We start from the raw sequence: 19950 nt of genomic DNA on the forward strand, positions 1-19950 counted from the left end.
TGGACTTTTCTCTTTCTGGCAGGGGTTTCATTGCTTAAACTGTTGACTGGTTGCTGAACGGATGGCCCTCTAATGAACTGCCCAGATTTGCCTTGACCAACAGCAGAGAAAGCTGAAGTGGATTGTGCAACTTTTATGAGACCACTGGTATGATTGAGCACCTGTGGCTGGGTTGGTGGGATCACATCTTCCGATGGCTGCAGAGATGTCTGTGTGGGATGGACTGCAGAGGGGTGTCCCGCCACTTCTTTGTGCTGCACCGTACGGGTAGATGGTGTGACACGCTTCGGTTGCGGGCAGTAAAGGTCGGTTTGATTTTGGGTCCTGCAGGAGCTTTGTGCTCACTGGTGATATGTGATAGGGTTGGCTTTGGCTTGAAGATGGGCACAAATGGTGGGGGCTTTCTGGCTGACTGCTTTCAGAGATATCAAAGACATGGTTCCTTTGTCTCTGACTGCCATCTGAGAGCTGTCCATGGATCTGCCTACAGGGTTGGCCCAAACCAATAGCACTCAGGCTCGACTGCCCATGAAGGCAGGTCGAAGGTTCAAAGCTTCGCTGGACATCACCAGCATCTTGCTGAGACTTACTCTGAAGATGAGCAGCCATGCTGAACATTGTATGAGCCTGCTGCTTCCCAATTCCTCCACTATCTGGCAGCCTCTTTTTCATCATACTAGCAGCTGCTGTGGTAGGCACATGAAAGTCCTTGCCAGCCTATACACCGCCATCGAAACTGTCTCCGGGTTTCCACAAGCTACAGAGCTTTGTATCCCAACTTGGTCAGGCGCGATCCTTGGGTCATGTGGTGTGGAAGAGTGACCATGGAAATGCTCCCCAGTAGCAGCAGCATAGGTAGGTACTTGATTTGGACAACCATGTCTTTGCCCTGCAGATGAGGAGATACTACCCTTTCTTGGACCCTGCTTTGGTGTGGATGGGTGTGGGACAGAGTAGCATGGTCTCGCTGGTCAAGTGAGTCTTGATAATGTATCCTGTGGTGGGCATGATGTTCTTCTGCTGTCCACTCAAGGAATGATAGGGAGGTGGCTGGTGGGAAGGCAGTGGACAATCTGGGTGTTTCTTGTAACACTCTGCTAGAGAGACAAGGCTGCGGGTTGGGATTTGCCGAGTCCGAGGGGCTGGCTGGCTGACCAGACTGACACAGGATACACTGCTTGGACTGGTCTGCATATAGGAAAGGAAGGTGTCATTATGTTCATTTAGATAATTACCTAGGGTATGTATGACCAGGCGTCATTTGCTCTACATCCAATGTATGATCCCTTCTAAGTCTCTATATATGATATAAAGTTTTAAATTGCACATGTTTACTTCATCAAATTGATGCATCCTGACTATGCAGACTATTTCACATTAAATATTTTGAAACCGATTTCGCCTGCACTACACATTTCTTTTCTGGAATCTGTCAGGTTGAGTTGTCTGGGGGGATAAAAAAAACCAAAAAAACCTGAAATCACAAAATAAAACAAGCACATTCCACTATCTCTTTTCTACAAAGTATTAGCTGCAAACTCTCATGTGATGATCTACACCTGCATATATAATTCCAGAACAGAGCAAAAATGGCTATCACTATCCATATAAAGTAAATATAAAGCTGTTCCTGAATACTTCTATGTTGGCAGCATTTGGGGATTTGACAAACATGACAAACTCTGACAAACTGACTGTGCACTTTTCATGAGCTTTGCACCTTCTCTTCCTCTATGTCCAATTATTGCATAATATCTTTAAATGAGAAGAACCTCTTCCATAACGGCACTTGACATGGTGACAGCAGTATACATAGCCTTTCTAGTCAGCTCCATGGGATTGTCACACATGGAGGGAAACTTTCTCCTGACATCAGCCAGGAACGCTGCCAGGATCGGGGCTGGGTCGACGCGTTTGATCCGCTGCGGTTCTTTCATCCTGATGCAGAACTCTGGATATCTGGTTCATTAATGCTTAGGCTAAGGAAAATCCCTACAGGTTTGCATTCAAACTATACATATATGTACAGTGTACTGGATATTTGATTTCAAACAGAGCTTAGATCTAATGCTACAGCAGCTAATACACCCATACAATATTTGGCCACACTGCGTTCAAAGGATACGTGAAAAGAGTGTTTCTGATGGCTGGGAAGAAGATTTCAAGGTAAACAAGGCCTTCTCCACTCTCTGGTAGTCGGTATCCATACTGTCAGCACACAATGAAGTAAACATTCACAAGTTAGTGCCAGTGCCATGCCAGTATTCCTTCTATGTGATATTTCAACCAAAGGAAGACAAAACAGCAACTACCTGATGGCTGTCAATTGACTCACATTTCAAATGTTAGATGAGCCATCGAATATGGCACTGGAAAGCTTTGCTAAATCTTCTCATTCACTCAAATTCACTGCTGCAAAGAGTGATAAGCAATGAAAGGAAATGATTATTTGCTGTAATCAAACACAGCAGTTCTTGCAAAACTGCCTTTGTGGAGAGCAAAACTCATGGCCATGAGGTGACTTCATATTACCCTTTATTGTTTTGTTTTGTTTTTTTATTTGCTGAAGTGCCAGTACATTCCAATTGTAGGCTTAAGAACAAACAAAAACTGACCAGATTTGTCTTTGGGACAATGCTACATTGTATGCATTTCTTATGGTGCACACAAGCAAAGTAGAAATGGAATTTCATAAGTAATGAGGTATGCTTAATTTCAGTTTAATCTGATAATCCCTTCATTGTTGTTACTCTGGTGGTTTACTTCCTATTTTTTGTCCCATTCATCGCACAGCCAGCACGGTTTGGTAAAGATTAAGCGCTTGAATAGACACTGTACTTCAGAGCCTCTTTTCTCAGTTGACACCTTTCCTGAGTTTGTGCTTTCTTTCCAATATTTAGATAGGTTAGGAGAGTCCATTTGATTTGAGTTATACATCATTTTAAAGCTTAAAGTCTGCTCTTTCAGAATATGGTCTAAACTAAAAATTTATGTCTGGCGACTTTTTGTTTGTTTTGAGGTGCAGTGTCACATATAGAGAGAGAAAAAGAAAGACAGGACAAAGGTGAAAATGGCGGACAAAAAGGTGATGATAAAAAAAAAAACTTCAAAAACTCCAAATACCTATGGACATTTTACCATTGAATACACAAAAGAGAGACTCTATTTTGTTTCTGAAATTCCCTACAAATTATAACCAATTTTGGATGTTCCGTTTTGTTGATTGTTTGATATACTTGTGTAATCTATAAATATGTATCTATATCTGTATATATATATATATATATATATATATATATATATATATATATATTTGCCTTTTTGCTTTCCATCTCTGGTTTTATCGGTGCGGAAGTTGGCATCCGACTGTATGGCAGGGAAATATCAAACCATTTGTATCTTCTATTTGGAATCATGTCCAAGTACAGATAAGCTTTTATCTTTAAAGTACATATACGCAGTTGCAGAATCAGATACCTGATGAATAAGTTCTATTCCCTCGGCTTCCTTGAAAATCATTTACGAATACATATTCCAGTTTTGAAGTCGTGGCCACTCCTTTGTAATTTCTGTGCTATATGATAATGCTTTCCTTTGTAGTTTTAGTCTTTCCTTAGTACACAGAAAAAGGATATCAATTTAAACAGAAACAACCACTGATATGTATTTTTTAACTTGTATTAAAAGACAATGTTTCTGTGTCTATCATTTCATTTCATTCCCATCATCTTCAGAATCACCACCATCACTTTCATCTTCATTATCACATTTCCCCCCATCATTACCCTGTCATCATCACCATCATCTTCATCATAATTCACTTTACTTTATCTATGCACTAGAATATAAAACATAATGCATTTACAGTATATTATATTTTGGAGTATTTCCCCATTTCGCAAACAATATATGTGTATTATGTAGATAGGTCCCTGGGCTGCTACGTGTTCAGGCTTTTGCTTATAGTGGCAGTCCTTCTTCCAAATAATTTCTCAGGTAATTATTTGGAAATTTGGTGATACGAGTTATATTTTATTACTGGAATTGATTTACACATCAATTTTCCTTCTTTGAATCATGTACATTGTAATCTGCTTACTGATATTCTATGCGATATCAATGAAAAGAATCTTGATTTATTTATGAAACTGTGTTGGAAGAAAAATAAATCAATCAAACAAACAAACAAACAAATGAATACGATTCTGATGTGATTACAGTATCTAATTTTTTATGAAATAGACTTTATCTTGTATATACACTGTTATTGATTGATTAAGATTGATCGAATGTGACAATGCATCACAAAACCAAAATAGAAAAAAAAAAGAAAAATGGGGCTCCCCGATTCTCTGTGAGGACTCAAAACAACAACAACAACAACAACAACAACAACAACAACAACAACAACAACAACAACAACTATTACCTGAAATGGGTCACTGTGGTCAATCTTTAGTTTCTTATAATTTTTGAAAGAGCAAAAGATATTTTTCTTTTACACAATTGTACAGTTTGGTTTCATGAAGTAACTGGAAATTTTTGAATTTTGCTATTTTCCTACGACAGTTAATTGTATAGTCGTTTGATTATTCATTTTCTAGTATTATTTTCTGTTATTTACAATGGTCCTAAATTTTGGAATTCTTTAGATAGTGAAATACAATGAACTTCCGGTTGGTATTCATTCAAACGTAAGCTTAAATCTAAACTTCTTTTGCAGTACCCTGGTTATAATATGAATTAATAATACTGATTTACCAGATGCTTTAGAATCATTAATACTGATGTAGAATATTCGGCATGATTGTAGAACAGGTCTACATGGTTTTATTTTCAATTCTTTTCTTTCATATTTCTTTCCTTTTGCAGCTGCAGGTACCGTCATTAATACTGTCCCTATTACGGTCTTGTTGGTGTTTTCTCCTCTTCTTCTTTCTCATTCTCTTCTCCTTGTTGTGTGTGTGTGTGTGTGTGTGTGTGTGCGCGCGCACACACACGCGCACGCATACTTCCCCAGATGCACGTGCGTGCGTCCAGAGTGTGTGTGTGTGACTGTGATAGCCTGAGGTTTATCTTCTTTCGGGGATCGTACTCCCACAAGCATCTGTTTTTATGTAGGTTTCCTCCGCACACAATTTTATTTATCCGTCATGAATGTATCCTTCAGAATTATTTTAATTGATTTTGTGCTATGTAAATGCTTTTTGTATAATTTTATACTGAACTAGATAATGTGTTAATTTACACTGTCATGGATTGATGTTGTAAATACAACACTGTATGATTTGCTTGGAAACTTAATAAATGAAATGAAATGAAAGTATACGATGCATGTGGTTAACTCACTTGAACATGTAAAACAAAAATATCGTAACAAGTTTTACGAAAAAAGAACAACAAAGATGTAGACAAATGGAATATTACACGTTGCATCGAAATTACGGTAATAAATATATGATTTTAATATCGAGATAATACGATGAGGCTGACAAAACAATACAAAAGGTGAGTACAGAGATCAAATCTGATGTGAGTACACATTAGGAGGAAAAAAAAGCATTTCCCTTTCAACTGTCATCAGTATGAGTAAAGAGAGTAATCATTGATGAAGTAGTAATTGATAAAGAAGTGTAAATTGACAATTACTTAGATATGACTTGAACAAGATAAACATGTATTTTCTTTCAAACGACGCTTGAAATAAACCCCCACCCCCCCAAAAAAAAAATCTTATTTAACAATACACAATTCAACCTTACATTCTTACAAGGAGAAGTACCTACAAATTCATACACTCACAAAAAAACCCTAAAATAGTCTAACGCCATTTTAGGTTTTTATCATATATATATATATATATATATATATATATATATATGTTATATATGCATGTTTATCATAATATTTCAATGAAGTAGAGAATAAAAATACGATTGTAATTTTGAGGCGTTATGAATTTCATTATTGAAATTACAACACCGTTGAATCTCGATCATAATCATTTCATCACAAAAGCCATAAGCAAAGAAATAGAATATATTTTCATATTATAGAGAATCAAATATACACAAAGTACTGTGCCGCGCATCTTTTAGCTTGAAAACAAGAACATTACAGAGCACTGATAATATGAGAACGTACCTTAATGATCCAGTCACCATTGGCATGCGCTGTTTCATTTCCGTGTATTTTACGATTACTATAGAATGCACAATTTCCTTTAAAGCAGTAACATATTCAGCACACTTACTATTACCTTTCTGCCCCGTTTAAGCAACATAGATTGGATAGTCTTTCTAAATGATCAGTTTCTTCAAGTTTTCGGTGAAAATACTGGAATAAATTTAGAAAACTAAACGAAGAGTCTTGTGCATCCATTTGTTTCTTAATATTCTCTCAATAGAAGAAAACAATATAGGAAAAACAATGACATACCTACTGCAAAAGCAGACGTTTAACTACAAAGAGCCATTTGATGATTTACGCCATTAATAGGTACTCGATCAAATTTGAATACAATTTCACCATGTCATGTCACTCGCTGGATTATGAAAATGTGGGGATCTAAAGATTCGCGTCTTTAGACATCAGAAACATACAAATAAATAGATAAATATATATACATGGATATCATTGCCAATTTGTGGAAACTTATGCACAGTATCTCTAATTGGCCTAAGTACTGTTTCGAACATTATATAAGCATAAATTAGATGTGAAACTATCGTCAAGCAAAGTGCTTTGAAGATAATACATAATATTATACTAAGACATAGTTAACATTAATACGCGATTAGGCAAAATAGTCATTGTTTTTTTTACCAGAGGAAGGCACACCCTCATGAACAATAAGATAAACCATGCCAAACGAGGTAAACACTATAGATAGGTAAACTGCGGTGAATTAGTGAAAAAACAACAAAATGGGCGAATATCGCCATACAAAAATTGAACAGGCCTTTACCGACCGGAGAAGAAGAAAATAAATAAATTAACGCAGAAAAGAGCGTAATAATTAACTCAAGACAAGTGAGAGTGATCAACGTCCTAGGTAAGCGAAGAGGTCGTCAGTCAGAGTTCGCCGTTGCCTTGTTGTGTGAGTATCAGCCTGAGCGTCGATCAAAGACTGCACAGTGGTCTTCACTGACCGTAAGTATGTCTGGAAATGCTTCTGGACGAAACGTGACCGCAGTGAGATAGTAATGGGTGTTGACGCTGAAGGAAAGGTAGGCGCTTCGATGTAGCTGGTGTTCGTTTCTATCCCTTCCTGCATGTCAAGAAAAAAGAAGAAAACATCAGGCGCCATTAAACCTTCTGGTTTGATACTTTCTTAAGAATCGTATATACAGAAAAACGTTAGAAATAAGAATTCAGTACGTGTCCAAATATAAAAGAAAAATATACCATCCGAGTAACATTTTATATCTGAATATAACTAAAGGGGGCGGGTAACTTTCTTGTATTCCTGTTATATAAGATGTGTCCTTATCGGGGGAGGGTGGCTTGCCCCTCCTCTTGAATTTGATTTTATTTAAGTTAAATCAGTTCCCTGAATAGGGTACACTATAAAGTATGAAATATTGACAGAAATGGGAAAAAAAGAAATAATCGGTATAAAATATAGTACGTTACATTAAAATGATGTCAAAAAGAAACATGGAAGTAAGCGAAGATTCTCCCCTTCCACTTACTCTTTATTCCAACCTTGTCCTGAAACACTAACCATTACAATATGAATGGAGACTTCTGTTTATAAGTCACCGAGTCTGGCTCTATACTAAATATCGGTGTTTATCACGGGCAACAATCTTCCCCGTTGGACGTTGTTATTTAATACCTTGTGTGTCATTAGCTCGACTCAGATTCATTTCACAATCGGAGTTAAAGCTTCCAAAAACAGAGGTTTAGAATGTCTTTAGTTATACAAATTTTACTTTGATGAAATCTTACAAGATACTCTACTCTACCAGGTGTCTACTCACCGTATGCATGGTTCTATAGGAAATATCTAACCACTTCACATTTTTCGTTTTGTAGTTCTGTTATGATGAATTTGTTCCCGTTGTTGCTTTTTTGTGTTTCTTTTCTTTTAAAGCTGACATCATTGGACGAATACGACCATGATTACTTACGATTCTTTCAATGCAGTGTACGACATTTGTGATCAGTTCCTGAATAATGCTGAACTCTTCATGGAAGCGGATTTCAGATTCGGTCTGCAGAAAGTGTTCGTCATCCTCCATCTGCTCATAGGCGCTCTGGTAGCGTCTAAGGTCTCTATGGTAACGACCATACCTGACTGGAATCTGTAGGTGTAAGATATCAATTACAAACCGTTACTATTTTCCCGTCAAGGAATGTCTGAAGTACAACACGGCTTGTCTCTATATGAGACCTCCGAACTATTTTCAGACTTTTGCATTTGAACAAGTACATTATGGGTTATTGCAACTCACTGACAAATTGCCTGAAATTGACATATTGTGTACAGAGTTACAGAATTTTCAGCAATTGTGATGTTTCCAAAGTTTATAACCAATGACGATGAGCAAGGATGATGGCCTAAAAAAACAAAACATGAGTGGGGGCTCAAGGAAGTAGAACAAAAGAAATAAGCACGCATTAATTCTCACAGGTGACCTTGTTAAGCAAATGTCATTATAATGGAATTACATTACAGCATATTATTTTTGTTTTGAAGCATGAGAACCTTCTATTTGCCATCATCGTTGTTCGTTTTACTCTGTTTTCATGTGTCATATTGTTGGTTTACCTGCTCAAGGAACTCGTTTGAATTCAACAAATCTATATATTCAATTCGATTCATGTACAACATGATATGATATTATAAAAATCATCTGGATTTCCCCTTTTAACAATTAGGGTGCTGTTACAAGAGACTTGGCACTGACTTTGAAAATGCTTTTGGAGCACGTAGGCGTGCGTGTATTTGATTGATATAGCACTGCACAAATTGCATTTTTTTTCCATTATGAATAAGATATTCATTTCTACAGAGTGTTTCTGTAGGGAAATTACAGTGCTCACTTTAATTTGAGAGTTAAAGCATCTTGGCCAAAATCTTTCTCTGAGCAAAAAAAAAAAAAAAAAAAATGCAGAACAACGAAGCATAACAGTCTATGTATTTACGGCACTCTCCCCTTTCCATGTGACTCATACAGATATTATGTGATAATATAGATATGGAAAAGAAAGTGAAAAGATTCTTACGTTTGAAACTGCATCATGATTTTCATTTATGATCTCCGGCAGATTGCGAACACTTGCGTTATCCTCCGAATCTTGCGATGGACGATCTCGTTTCTTCATGGCAAAGAAACAAAACACGTGGCGCACTGTGATAATAAGATCCTACATACATTGCCATTGGTGGACAACTGCATTGAGTGTAAGCTTCTTAAAATTAAATGACACTGCTTCATAGACTTGGAATTATGATTATCAAAGCATCGTGGGAAAAAAGCTTAGTTGTATCAATGTAACCAGTATGGTTTCACATAGGGACCACAAACTCTTAACTTGCATTCGTCCGAATCTCTCTTCCCACATGCCAAAATAGAAACTTGACATAATTCTCGTCCATTAGGAGGGGTTCTTATCACTGTAATTGGTATAGTTTGATGATAGAACACTACGAAAACACAAACAACAATTGCTGAAGCTATCCAGTTCCTTAGCATGTGTCGACATGAGCTTACTGACATTTAAAGTCACCGTTAGTGTTTCCATCATCATTACAAATGTTGTTATTCTTTATGATCACAATACCATCAGCCATATTGTTTTAAAAGCTGCTATTCACCTTCTCTCTAACCACAATTACCATGACACTATCTAATTTGTGCAAGAAACCATACTTTGCACCTGTAGAGGGCAGCACTTCACCCCTCCATTTCCTTTTAACCCTCTTCATGACATATTACTTCCTACCCATGGGTATGTGTGCAGAATTTGTTCACATTTGGCTCATTGGCACAAAAGGGGTTAAACAAGTGTCCATGCACGCTATCCGCATGAGCAGTTCTCTCTGTTTGTGCGTACTTGTGAGAGAGAATGCTATCTTGTCTATTAAAGATTGTGAGTACTTACGAAATTTTCGAAGACATCGTTTGTTGAGTGCCACAAAGAATCAATTCGCCTTTGTAGAATGTTGTGATCGCAAGTACCGGAGGACCCGTGTGGCGGGCTGTTGACGTGCCACTGTACCGGCGAGGCATCGGCGGCGTGAAGTGTCGACACAGCAGCGATGAGGAATGCCAGGGATGTTATACCTTCCCAAGTGGGAGGAACATAAAGGCGCAAATCAGTCGACGCTCACTATCAAACTACAATCATTATACAGCAACCACATACGCTTCCCACTCAGTGAGAAGATAGCCGACGAGTGCTCAAAATTAACCACGAAGTGTTGTTGTGCGTACATGCTGGACCATTAAATCTTCCTCTTGTTCGTCGGCCTCTAATTGTTAACTGTGCTGTCGGTAATACGGTCGGCTCCTCAAGGGCCACCGAACAAGAGGCATATTTATCGGTCTAAGTGCTTGCTAACATGCTTCCATGCTTCTGTGTACAAACATATATCATGTAAATATAAAGCATATAAAAGATAACGAAGGCGTTTGGGGCATGCTCGTATACTTGTACATGAGTATATACAGCGAAGGTGTATTGATATTGCTGTTATAGTCATTAATTCATGAAATAAAAACAACATGATAAACATTTTGGAATTGGACAAATATAAGATAATAATTTATGGCCTCTGAGAGTGCACTTTACCCAGCGTTATCATACAAAAATTGATAATCTTGAATAAAACAAATCCGCTAAGGCCTTTATACATCTAGGGCCTACCTGTGATAGAATAATACACACTTAGTTGACACGCTTTCTACCTATATCAGGCTTCGTACAAACATTATCATTGCTACAGAGTACAGTCTTTGTACCGTTATGCTGTCTAGAATTATGTTATCATAAAAGCATGCCACCGTCGGCTTTTCCAACCGTGCGGACGTTGAATCACGGAAGTTCAATTTTTATTCTATTATTGTTTAAAACCCTTTCAAAATCTGCCAGCTTCTCATGATATTTCAAAGCATTCGGCAACTAAAGCATATCCAGTTTTTGCATGTGAGATCACAAAGGTACTAAAAGAGCGAGACGGAAAGAGAAGAAGGAGAACACAGAATATCATTTCATACGAGGCTGAACTTTGGACTTGTCATTTTCTTTTCAAAACCGACGAACTGTAGTTTACACAACGGTTACACTCGAAACGGAACACAATAGTATGGAATGCATGCACAAGCCGCAAGCCATCGCGCTTCCGTTTCTTTTGAACGAGTACATCACTCAAATTCTCAGTCACCGAACATGATAGATTTGTATAAAAGTAGGATTAATAGTTTCATTTTTTCCCACAACCGGACGTCCTGACTTGCTGAAGGAATAAAGAATGCCAGTAACCATGAGATTTTTTGGTCGGCGTTTTCAAAGTGGGAGTTTCTTCCAAAATAAAAAGACGGAATACAGTATTTACTTTAAGACAATGTCACTGCATCGTGATATAACAATGTTCTGATGCTCAGAAAGGAGGTAAGCTCTATCTTTAAGGTCAGATAAAACGTGCATCGTCCATCTAATCATTTATTCAAAACTACTCCATTTGAACCAATTTTATGGTCATATAAAGGACTCGGAGTCAAAGGAAAATCTGTACTTACCATTTTTCCACCAATTACTGATGTTTCTGCTCTGTATTGGGATACAGTAATAATGTACTCGTGTTGGTGGCCGAGAAATTGGAGCCGACGATGGAGACGTTTTTCTGCAGAGCATGTCACAAACTCGTGTTGGTCTGAGCACCATCTTGTAAATGCTCTTTCACCGCGTGTAATGTTTCAAATGACACTCTCCTCCCGTATCTGCCGTTGCTTTTTTTTTCTCTTTCTCTCTCAGAGTATGCCGTCCTCGTGTTAACTTGATTTTTCTTCTTCTTGTTTTGGAATTAAAATAGCATTGATATGGATTCGTTGTGCACGTGGTTCAATCCGGCAGTATGAGATTTCGTCTTTTGTCTCAGCCCTAAAAGCGCGTTCTCGAGGAACTATTGATACCACCGTCATCTTCACTCCTTTTTATACAGTCGCGGTCCCTGGCCGGGCGGGCGCGTGCGACTGTGCTTACAAATAGAGTCTATGGGCGTGTCTTCCTACTTCCGGCATATCGCATCAGCACATTTAGACTAAGCGAGAGATCACGTCACTCTTTGAGTATCCTCTATATCTCCTCCTATGAACACACATGAGTTTATTTTCAGCTTTCCTAGAAATTTGTGGAGATGTATTATATTTCATATATCAAGAATGATGTAAACCGTCTTTAATAGATAAATATAAAATGTTGGGTGAATTTCGCTGTAAGATTCTGATATCGCTGCAAATACCACAGGGGGGAAGTATCATTTGGTCAATGCAATAAAATATTTTATTTTCCCTGGTCTTTTCAGTCTCTGATTTTTTTTTCTCTCTGTCTTTGCACACACACGCACGCACACTCACACAAGCACAGTGACATACATCCTGAAACGCAAACACTAGAGAACAGCTTTCAACATTTAGACAAGCATTGACAAAGAATTGCAAATGGTGCCATAATGGTTGAAAAGAATATGTATATATATATATATATATATGTTGATAAGGTAGTCCACGTGTTGGCAAGATAAAAAGATAAGTAACAAAGCTGCAACAAAGTTCATGCTGTATTCACCAACGGTTTATTTCTTCACACAAATTTTCGGGCGTCTCGCCGCCCTTTCTCAAGTGTTGATACTGAGAGAACAATAACAAAATTAAGCCATAACAATATATTGCAACCGTGTTACCAAGGATGTGCGCTTTAACGCATCCATGCTAGGCATCCTAACACCCAGCGCGCATCCTGGCAACAGTGCAATGTTACGTCATAATGAAATTACAATGAGTATAAAGCATAAAGTATAAAGTATAAAGTCGTGCCAAGTTTTTTCATGTATGCTTTATACTCATTGTAATTTCATTATGACGTAACATTGCACTGTTGCCAGGATGCGCGCTGGGTGTTAGGATGCCTAGCATGGATGCGTTAAAGCGCACATCCTTGGTAACACGGTTGCAATATATTGTTATGGCTTAATTTTGTTATTGTTCTCTCAGTATCAACACTTGAGAAAGGGCGGCGAGACGCCCGAAAATTTGTGTGAAGAAATAAACCGTTGGTGAATACAGCATGAACTTTGTTGCAGCTTTGTTACTTATCTTTATATATATATATATATATATATATATATATATATATATATATATATATATATATACATATATATAAATATAAATTTATATATTATGGTCTATATATGTGACCGTGCACCTCAAAACGAACATAAAATCGCACACACTGATTTTGCGTGAGGACTGAAAATAAGTGAAATGGGTCAACCTAGCCGAACTTGACTTTTTCATATTTTCTGACAGAGCGGGTCTTATTTTACATTATGCTAAAATTTGGTATCATAAAAAGGCCAGGAAAGTGTTTTTTTAGCAGTTTATCTCGAACATTTTTGGTAGAATAGTGTGATTAGGTGCATCTTTAGAATGCCTTTTTCATTTCTGAAAAACCTTGTCCTCACTCTTCACTTTCAACTCTAATAACTTTTGAAATAATAGAGCTACTGCTTTAAAAGTTGGCATTTATTATGGACAGAATGTGTTAATCATTAGAAATACAGTCCGTCTAAAGCAACCCAAGTAAAACAATGCTTAGCTAGGGTTTTCGACACCGTTTTGTCTCACCAGCCAAGCTTCTTATCTACACAGTTAATCCCTTGTACAAACATTGACCTATAACAGAAGAAAGTACTCCTTTGAATCCATACACGAGTGGCAAAATTGATCTAATTGGCGAAGGGTCTGGAATTCAGACTACCCTTATCTAGAAAACGGTGTCGAAATAATCCCCAGACCCGAGTTAGGAGAGATTTTAGACGTGCAACTCCTCCTCCAACTCGGGTTTGAGGATTATTTCAGCACCAGTTTGTAGATGTGTAGTCTACATCAAAGACACTTATACATTTGCGGCAGTGGAAATGCATTGCTGATGACCAAATTACTTCTTGTTGCATGATTGTGATGTGGGCATCGTAATTTTGTGTTAATTTTCTACCAAACACAAGTTGCACGATTTTTTTTTATTACGTATTAAAGAAAGTGCAATCTTTATTTGTGCAGGAATTTTTTTTTCTCTGCAAGAGTTCTTTACCACTCTAGTCTAGGGATTGATTCAACACTGTTTTAGGGGATTGCAAGGTCTAAAACCTGAATTGTATGAAGAAATCATATTCTGAGAGGTGGGGAAGTCCCTTCCAACCTCCCCGGCATGTAGAAATGGCAGAGAGAATACTCATGACAACATAGCAACAGCAATGTGCGGCAAAGCACTCTGATGTGTGCGTGCACCCATGCATGCAGTCATTTTACACTTGCCAGACTGAGATAAAAACAAAGGAGGGGGGGGGGGGGGGGGGGGGGTCTCTGTCATGAGAGAGCTAACCGTTGGTAATGCTGGGTATGGCAGTTAAATCCTAATAGGATTAGGATAGCAGCTTCTCTTGTGTAAACATTCAAAACGGTGAGTTCAATTTAGACGAGGTGTTCTCGTCATGAACTTGGAAACTCCCACACACTACTCAGAAACTATACATTCCATACATAACTTGGAAACTTCCACACACTACTGAGAAAATACACAAACATGCGTGCATTGGATTAATGAGTTAACAAAATATTTCCTTTTCTGAGTGTTGCAAGATGTCATATTTGGTCTTGAATAAATTTTTGTAAGAGCTTTACTTAGAAATATGTCTTATCTTCTTTTAGTGTTTTATGAAAGAGAGAGAAATACAGTGCATTTTATCATCTTTCCATTTCTATTAAAATTTGCAAACTATACTCACTACTCTCTATGTGAGATAAAACCATGGAAAATTTTTCAAAGAACTACAAAGTGACATTCTTTTACCGTGTTCTTCCAGTATCTCCTGAGATCACTATAAGTCTTGAAGGGACTCGAGGCTGGTAAATTGTGCATGAGGCTTACCACTCTTCCTTTCTTCATACTACATGGAGATACAGAACAAAGACACAATGTTTTTTTCTTGCTGCAATCTCAACAACACGTTGACAAATGGCACATTTGGAGCAGAACACACACACACAACAAAAACTTGAGACAGCTATGACAATTGAATATTTATAACACACAAAATATTGTATATCTATTGAAAGCCTAATATAGACATCACTGCCACCTTGAGCACCAAAGTACATTGTATAATCAACAAAATATCTACTTGTTGCCTATAACTGGTCATATAATGTAGAATGTGCCACTAAGAAACCATACAAAAAATAGTCACAGTATGATTTGTACGATGTAACACATTTCACATCTTCATTAGATATGATCTGCAGGTTTATGTGTTTGTGTGTTGTATGAGTGTTTTAGGATTGTTGTTGTTGCTGGGTTTTTGTTTTTTTTTGTTTTTTTTGTTTGTTTGTTTGTTTGTTTGTTTGTTTGTTGGTTTTTTTTTTGGGGGGGGGGGGATAGGATTTATATTTATTGGATGGCTATGAATGGGATACCAGGGGATATTGCATGAGTTAGGGCCAATATTGCACGAATCGAAGATGAGTGCAATATTGATCCTAACGAGTGCAATATTCCCTGGTTTTCCATGAATCAAGGCCATCCAATATAATTATTATCATCTATACAATCAAGCAGAGCAAGCATAAACTGCACAAAATTACCCGGCTACTATATACTCGTCTTTGAAGTTGACTCGGCAGTCCCATCCCAGCGCTGAAAAGGGGAAGCCCCTCAAACTGCGTATGAAACAAACAACTAGCAAGATGTTTGCGCGCTTGTGAAAAATGTAACAAAATGACGTGCACTAGTAGCGAGCGTTTGCGCATTCAGCAAGCGCTCACGCAATAAACGAGACAGATAATTGAATATCGTGTGATCTTGAACGGAAAGTAACAACGGTAGCCTATGGGGTACGTTGGTCTATGCGATTCGTTCAATAAGCTCTGATATTGAACGGATTGAGCGGACTACAATACGCGTTTTTAATGCGCCGCTAAAACGTCCTATATAGATGATAATAGGGCATGCTGCATGCATTTATGACACTGTGTAAATTATCTGGAATCCCTTTTGTGGGTAACAAGACATCGGCTTCAAATAGTACTACATGTATTTGAATCAGATGGACATCAAGAATGACCTATAATAAAGGAATAAAGGAGTGGACTTCTCTACAGGAACATTGGAATAATCATTGAGGTGCTCAAGGTACTGAAACTTTTAATCTAGCATTTCTCTGTTTTACACTTCTCATTTTGCAACAGCACAAATCCAGTCAAATTTTACCGTACTTTCAGGAAAGGGGTTTAGTGCAAATGATTCAAAAACATCAAAGTGGTTACCTTGGTAACACAAAGCAGAACCTGTCTCCAATGAAGTACTCTGAGATGACAGAGCTTGTGTCACACAGAAATTGAGCGATGTTCTGGGAGGAGATGCCAAACTCTTGGAGCTAGATCAAAATTAAAATCAAAATCAAAATTTCGACATTCTTTCCATCATCATACCATCAAGATCCATTTTAAATAATAACAAATACAATGCATGCCATGAAGAACAAGGTATACCAACAAATAAGTTTTTCAAACCCCCAAAGAATGCTGCATTTTATCTATTTATCTTTTTTTTTTTTTTGTACAGGATTCTTACAATTCTTTATAGGCTGTCTCAATAGTCAATCAAAAAATGGTGCTCATTACAGGTATATTGCAAACGAATACAGAATTTTTTGGTTTTGTTTTGTTGTCATGAACATTTGCCACTGCTTGTAGGTTATTTCATACAATAAAGACCAAGAAGGTGTTTCCCCCTAGCTCCATATGTTGATTTTCTTTTGGTAATAAATTGCATTGTTACAGTGCTCTTTATAGTCATACCAACTTAAGTTTCAGACAGGCAATACTTGCATAACTTACAGTGCAGTGCGGAAGCTTGATTGTCTGTGGTTTGACGGCAAAACTTATTTCACCTTCTGAAATGTTGATTTCTAGATCTGTGGAACAAGAAAGAAACAAAATAATTGTCTTTTTCAAGAAGCCTATGACACAAGGTTGCACTTGTAGAAAACATAGTGCTCCATACACTTTATCCTCTCTGTGCATTACTCAAATAATGTCTTCAAATAACAGTCACCTAGAAGAAACATGATAAGAAATTCTGTCACTCATGTAATGAGAAAATTCAGTATGGTACAATTTCATTCAATGAAGAATTACAATACGGCTTTGTCGGCTAAAGTTTGGTTGGTTATAAGGGATCACTCCATGGCTGGGATACTGAGTAAAAGTGATTGAAATATTGGCTTACTGACAGCCCCTAGCAGTCCAGTGCTAGTTATGAAGTCCCTGCCCTGGACATAGTACTCTCCGACCTTGTTCCACAGAGGGGCAAGCTTGGCTTTCAGGGTATAGCAGAAACAGACCTGGAAGACTGCTGCATACACTTTCTTGGGTTCCCCATACTGCAAATGGTAAAATCACAACAGAAAGGCAACCATTTCTGTGCCCATCTTGAATATATTCTAACAAATTGGTGATCCTAAATGACCGACTGCTCTATGATTGAATGTATTTATACACAAGGTAATGGAGAGATTTCAAAAGAATAATTCCATTGAGTACTTTCTGCACATGACATTTTCTTCATCAATAACACAATTTTCTTTTTTTAAAGAATATTTTTGAATAAAGATGAGATACCATTGTCTTCATCAGCGACAAAGATTTTTTTTCCTTCCAAGTTTGAGTATAGGTTCAATATCCATTCTTTCTTCTTTTCTTTTCTTCTTTTTTTGGGGGAGGGGGGTCATCGGTAAAAAGTGCCCTTCCTTACAAAGATGATTTATGATTGACACCACTGAAAGATATCAAGTGCTAATAAATGGAGTCAAAAGGGGCCTGAACTTTCAATCCTAGCAGAGTCTTTGTCACGCAAAATCATTAATAGGATCGAAAGCTCAGGCCCCTTAGACTCTATTGACTTATCACCATTTGATGAGCAGTTTTCAGTAGCCTTTCTTTTTTGTTTTGTTTTGTTTGTTTTTTTGTTTGTTTTTTTGCTATGAGAGTTAATAAAGAGATGATACCTGCAGAGACATCTTCTGGCATTTTTCCTGCAGTTTTCCCGTCGACCAAAAAGCCCGACTGCAGACAACACTGATGTAGCCTCCATCTGGCAGAGATGGTGAGGCTAAGACTCGAGGCTCAGTGAAGATCAACTGTCTGAAATCAGAAGCAAGTGGATTTGATATCTTGATACCGAAGTCCTGTCTCATTAAGCATTGAGGATGTATTCAAGAGGATGATAAAAAAAATGAGGGGTCTTGTATTTTATGGATTTAAGTTTCTTATATGACATGTTGACCGAGGGTCATTATACACTTGAATTTAATTACACTACGTCTGAGGGCATTAACATCAAATGAAAAAATGTGGCAAGCCCCAAAGTCTTTCAGTTGGGTGGCTACTCAAGCTTTATGAGAATGGCATACTAGCAACTGTATTAGCCTTCTGTTTATATGATAGCAAGTAAGATATGTGCCTTACCTTCACTATAAAACACCATCACTGAATTTTATGAATAAGACCTACTCTTTGTACTAGAAAAATACCGGTAAACAACCATAAAAAAAAATTACTTCCCAGCCATAATGACACACCAAGTAATATGCCATGACATCTCATTTCTAGTCAAAAATAATCCAACTTCCTGTCTTAGGATGACTATTCCGGTATTTGATGTTAGACTACAAAACATCAATATGTTTATTTCCATGACTTGAGATCATTTCAAGATCATACACACACAAAAAAAAATTATCCACAAGTGAGTTAAAGTTCACTGAATTAAAAACAAACAAACAAAACTAGTGTTCAAGCACACAAAAACTCCAAACAGATAAACAGAAAAGTTTGTTGCAAGGATTATTTCATGGCATTGGCATCTACCTGCATTTGAGTACAGTGGACTGGTTGCCTCTGTTTGGTTGCTGAGAATGAGAATTGCTAGATGCTTGCGTGCTGAAACTGGATGGTGCATCACTGTCACTGTCAGAAACCCTACAGGTGATGGCGCACAGCTGGCCGAGGTCTGGAGCTTTGGCAAAGAATATGGAGGACTCTCCTGAACTGTTGTTGGCTGGCATTATCACCTGGTATGCATTAGAAAGGGATCGAGGGAGGTGAGATAGCTTCAGTAAGTCCCATAATCTTTGCTAGTAAAACAGTGATATAAACCCTGGGGTGCTGTAATTTGGGTCGCTGGTACGGTTATATGATACAAATTTAGAAACGAATTTCATTTTCAAACAAAATACAAGACAATATAAATGCAACATTAACTGTTAGATATATTGATACCTAAAACAAAATCTGCGCTCCCTTGACCATCAATTCAAAGAATCGTTATATTCTTTAGATCCACCTTTATTACAGATTCTAACGTTACTAATGTACTAGAACATAGGCTCCAACGAAAAATTACCATGAAAGATCTTGTGAGCATTTGGGCCAGCCGCCCAGTGACAGTGTTCTAATGTTAGTCGTTAGAACTGTGCGCAAGGAGCGCCCCGGGCCGGGGTTAATGTCACAGTATCAATGCACCCATTTGCAGGGCTGCTATAATTTGGTGTGTTTCAAATTGTCTAACGTTACCTATGGCAGAGACTCCAATTCTCCCGTTTTCGACAGGAGTCTCCCACCGAAAGCCCATTTTTGCACAATCTCCCGTTCTCCCGTT

At 37.7% G+C, this 19950-nt stretch overlaps 1 protein-coding gene across 1 annotated transcript; it reads right to left on the reverse strand.

The window, feature by feature from the left end:
* Positions 1 to 757: 757 nt before the first annotated feature.
* Positions 758 to 19357, reverse strand: LOC139735887 (uncharacterized protein C18orf63-like). The gene is made up of 9 exons (XM_071646644.1): positions 19161 to 19357; positions 18299 to 18434; positions 17521 to 17674; positions 17130 to 17206; positions 16557 to 16666; positions 15085 to 15181; positions 2126 to 2208; positions 1790 to 1959; positions 758 to 1188 (listed from the first exon to the last, which is right to left on the reverse strand). The coding sequence occupies exons 1-9, from the start codon at positions 19355 to 19357 to the stop codon at positions 758 to 760; spliced, it is 1455 nt and encodes a 484-aa protein (XP_071502745.1).
* Positions 19358 to 19950: the final 593 nt, after the last annotated feature.

This window comes from Diadema antillarum, unplaced genomic scaffold (assembly GCF_040938485.1).
Source record: "Diadema antillarum isolate AM-2024a unplaced genomic scaffold, OU_Dant_1.0 scf00000028, whole genome shotgun sequence".
NCBI lineage: Eukaryota > Metazoa > Echinodermata > Echinoidea > Diadematoida > Diadematidae > Diadema > Diadema antillarum.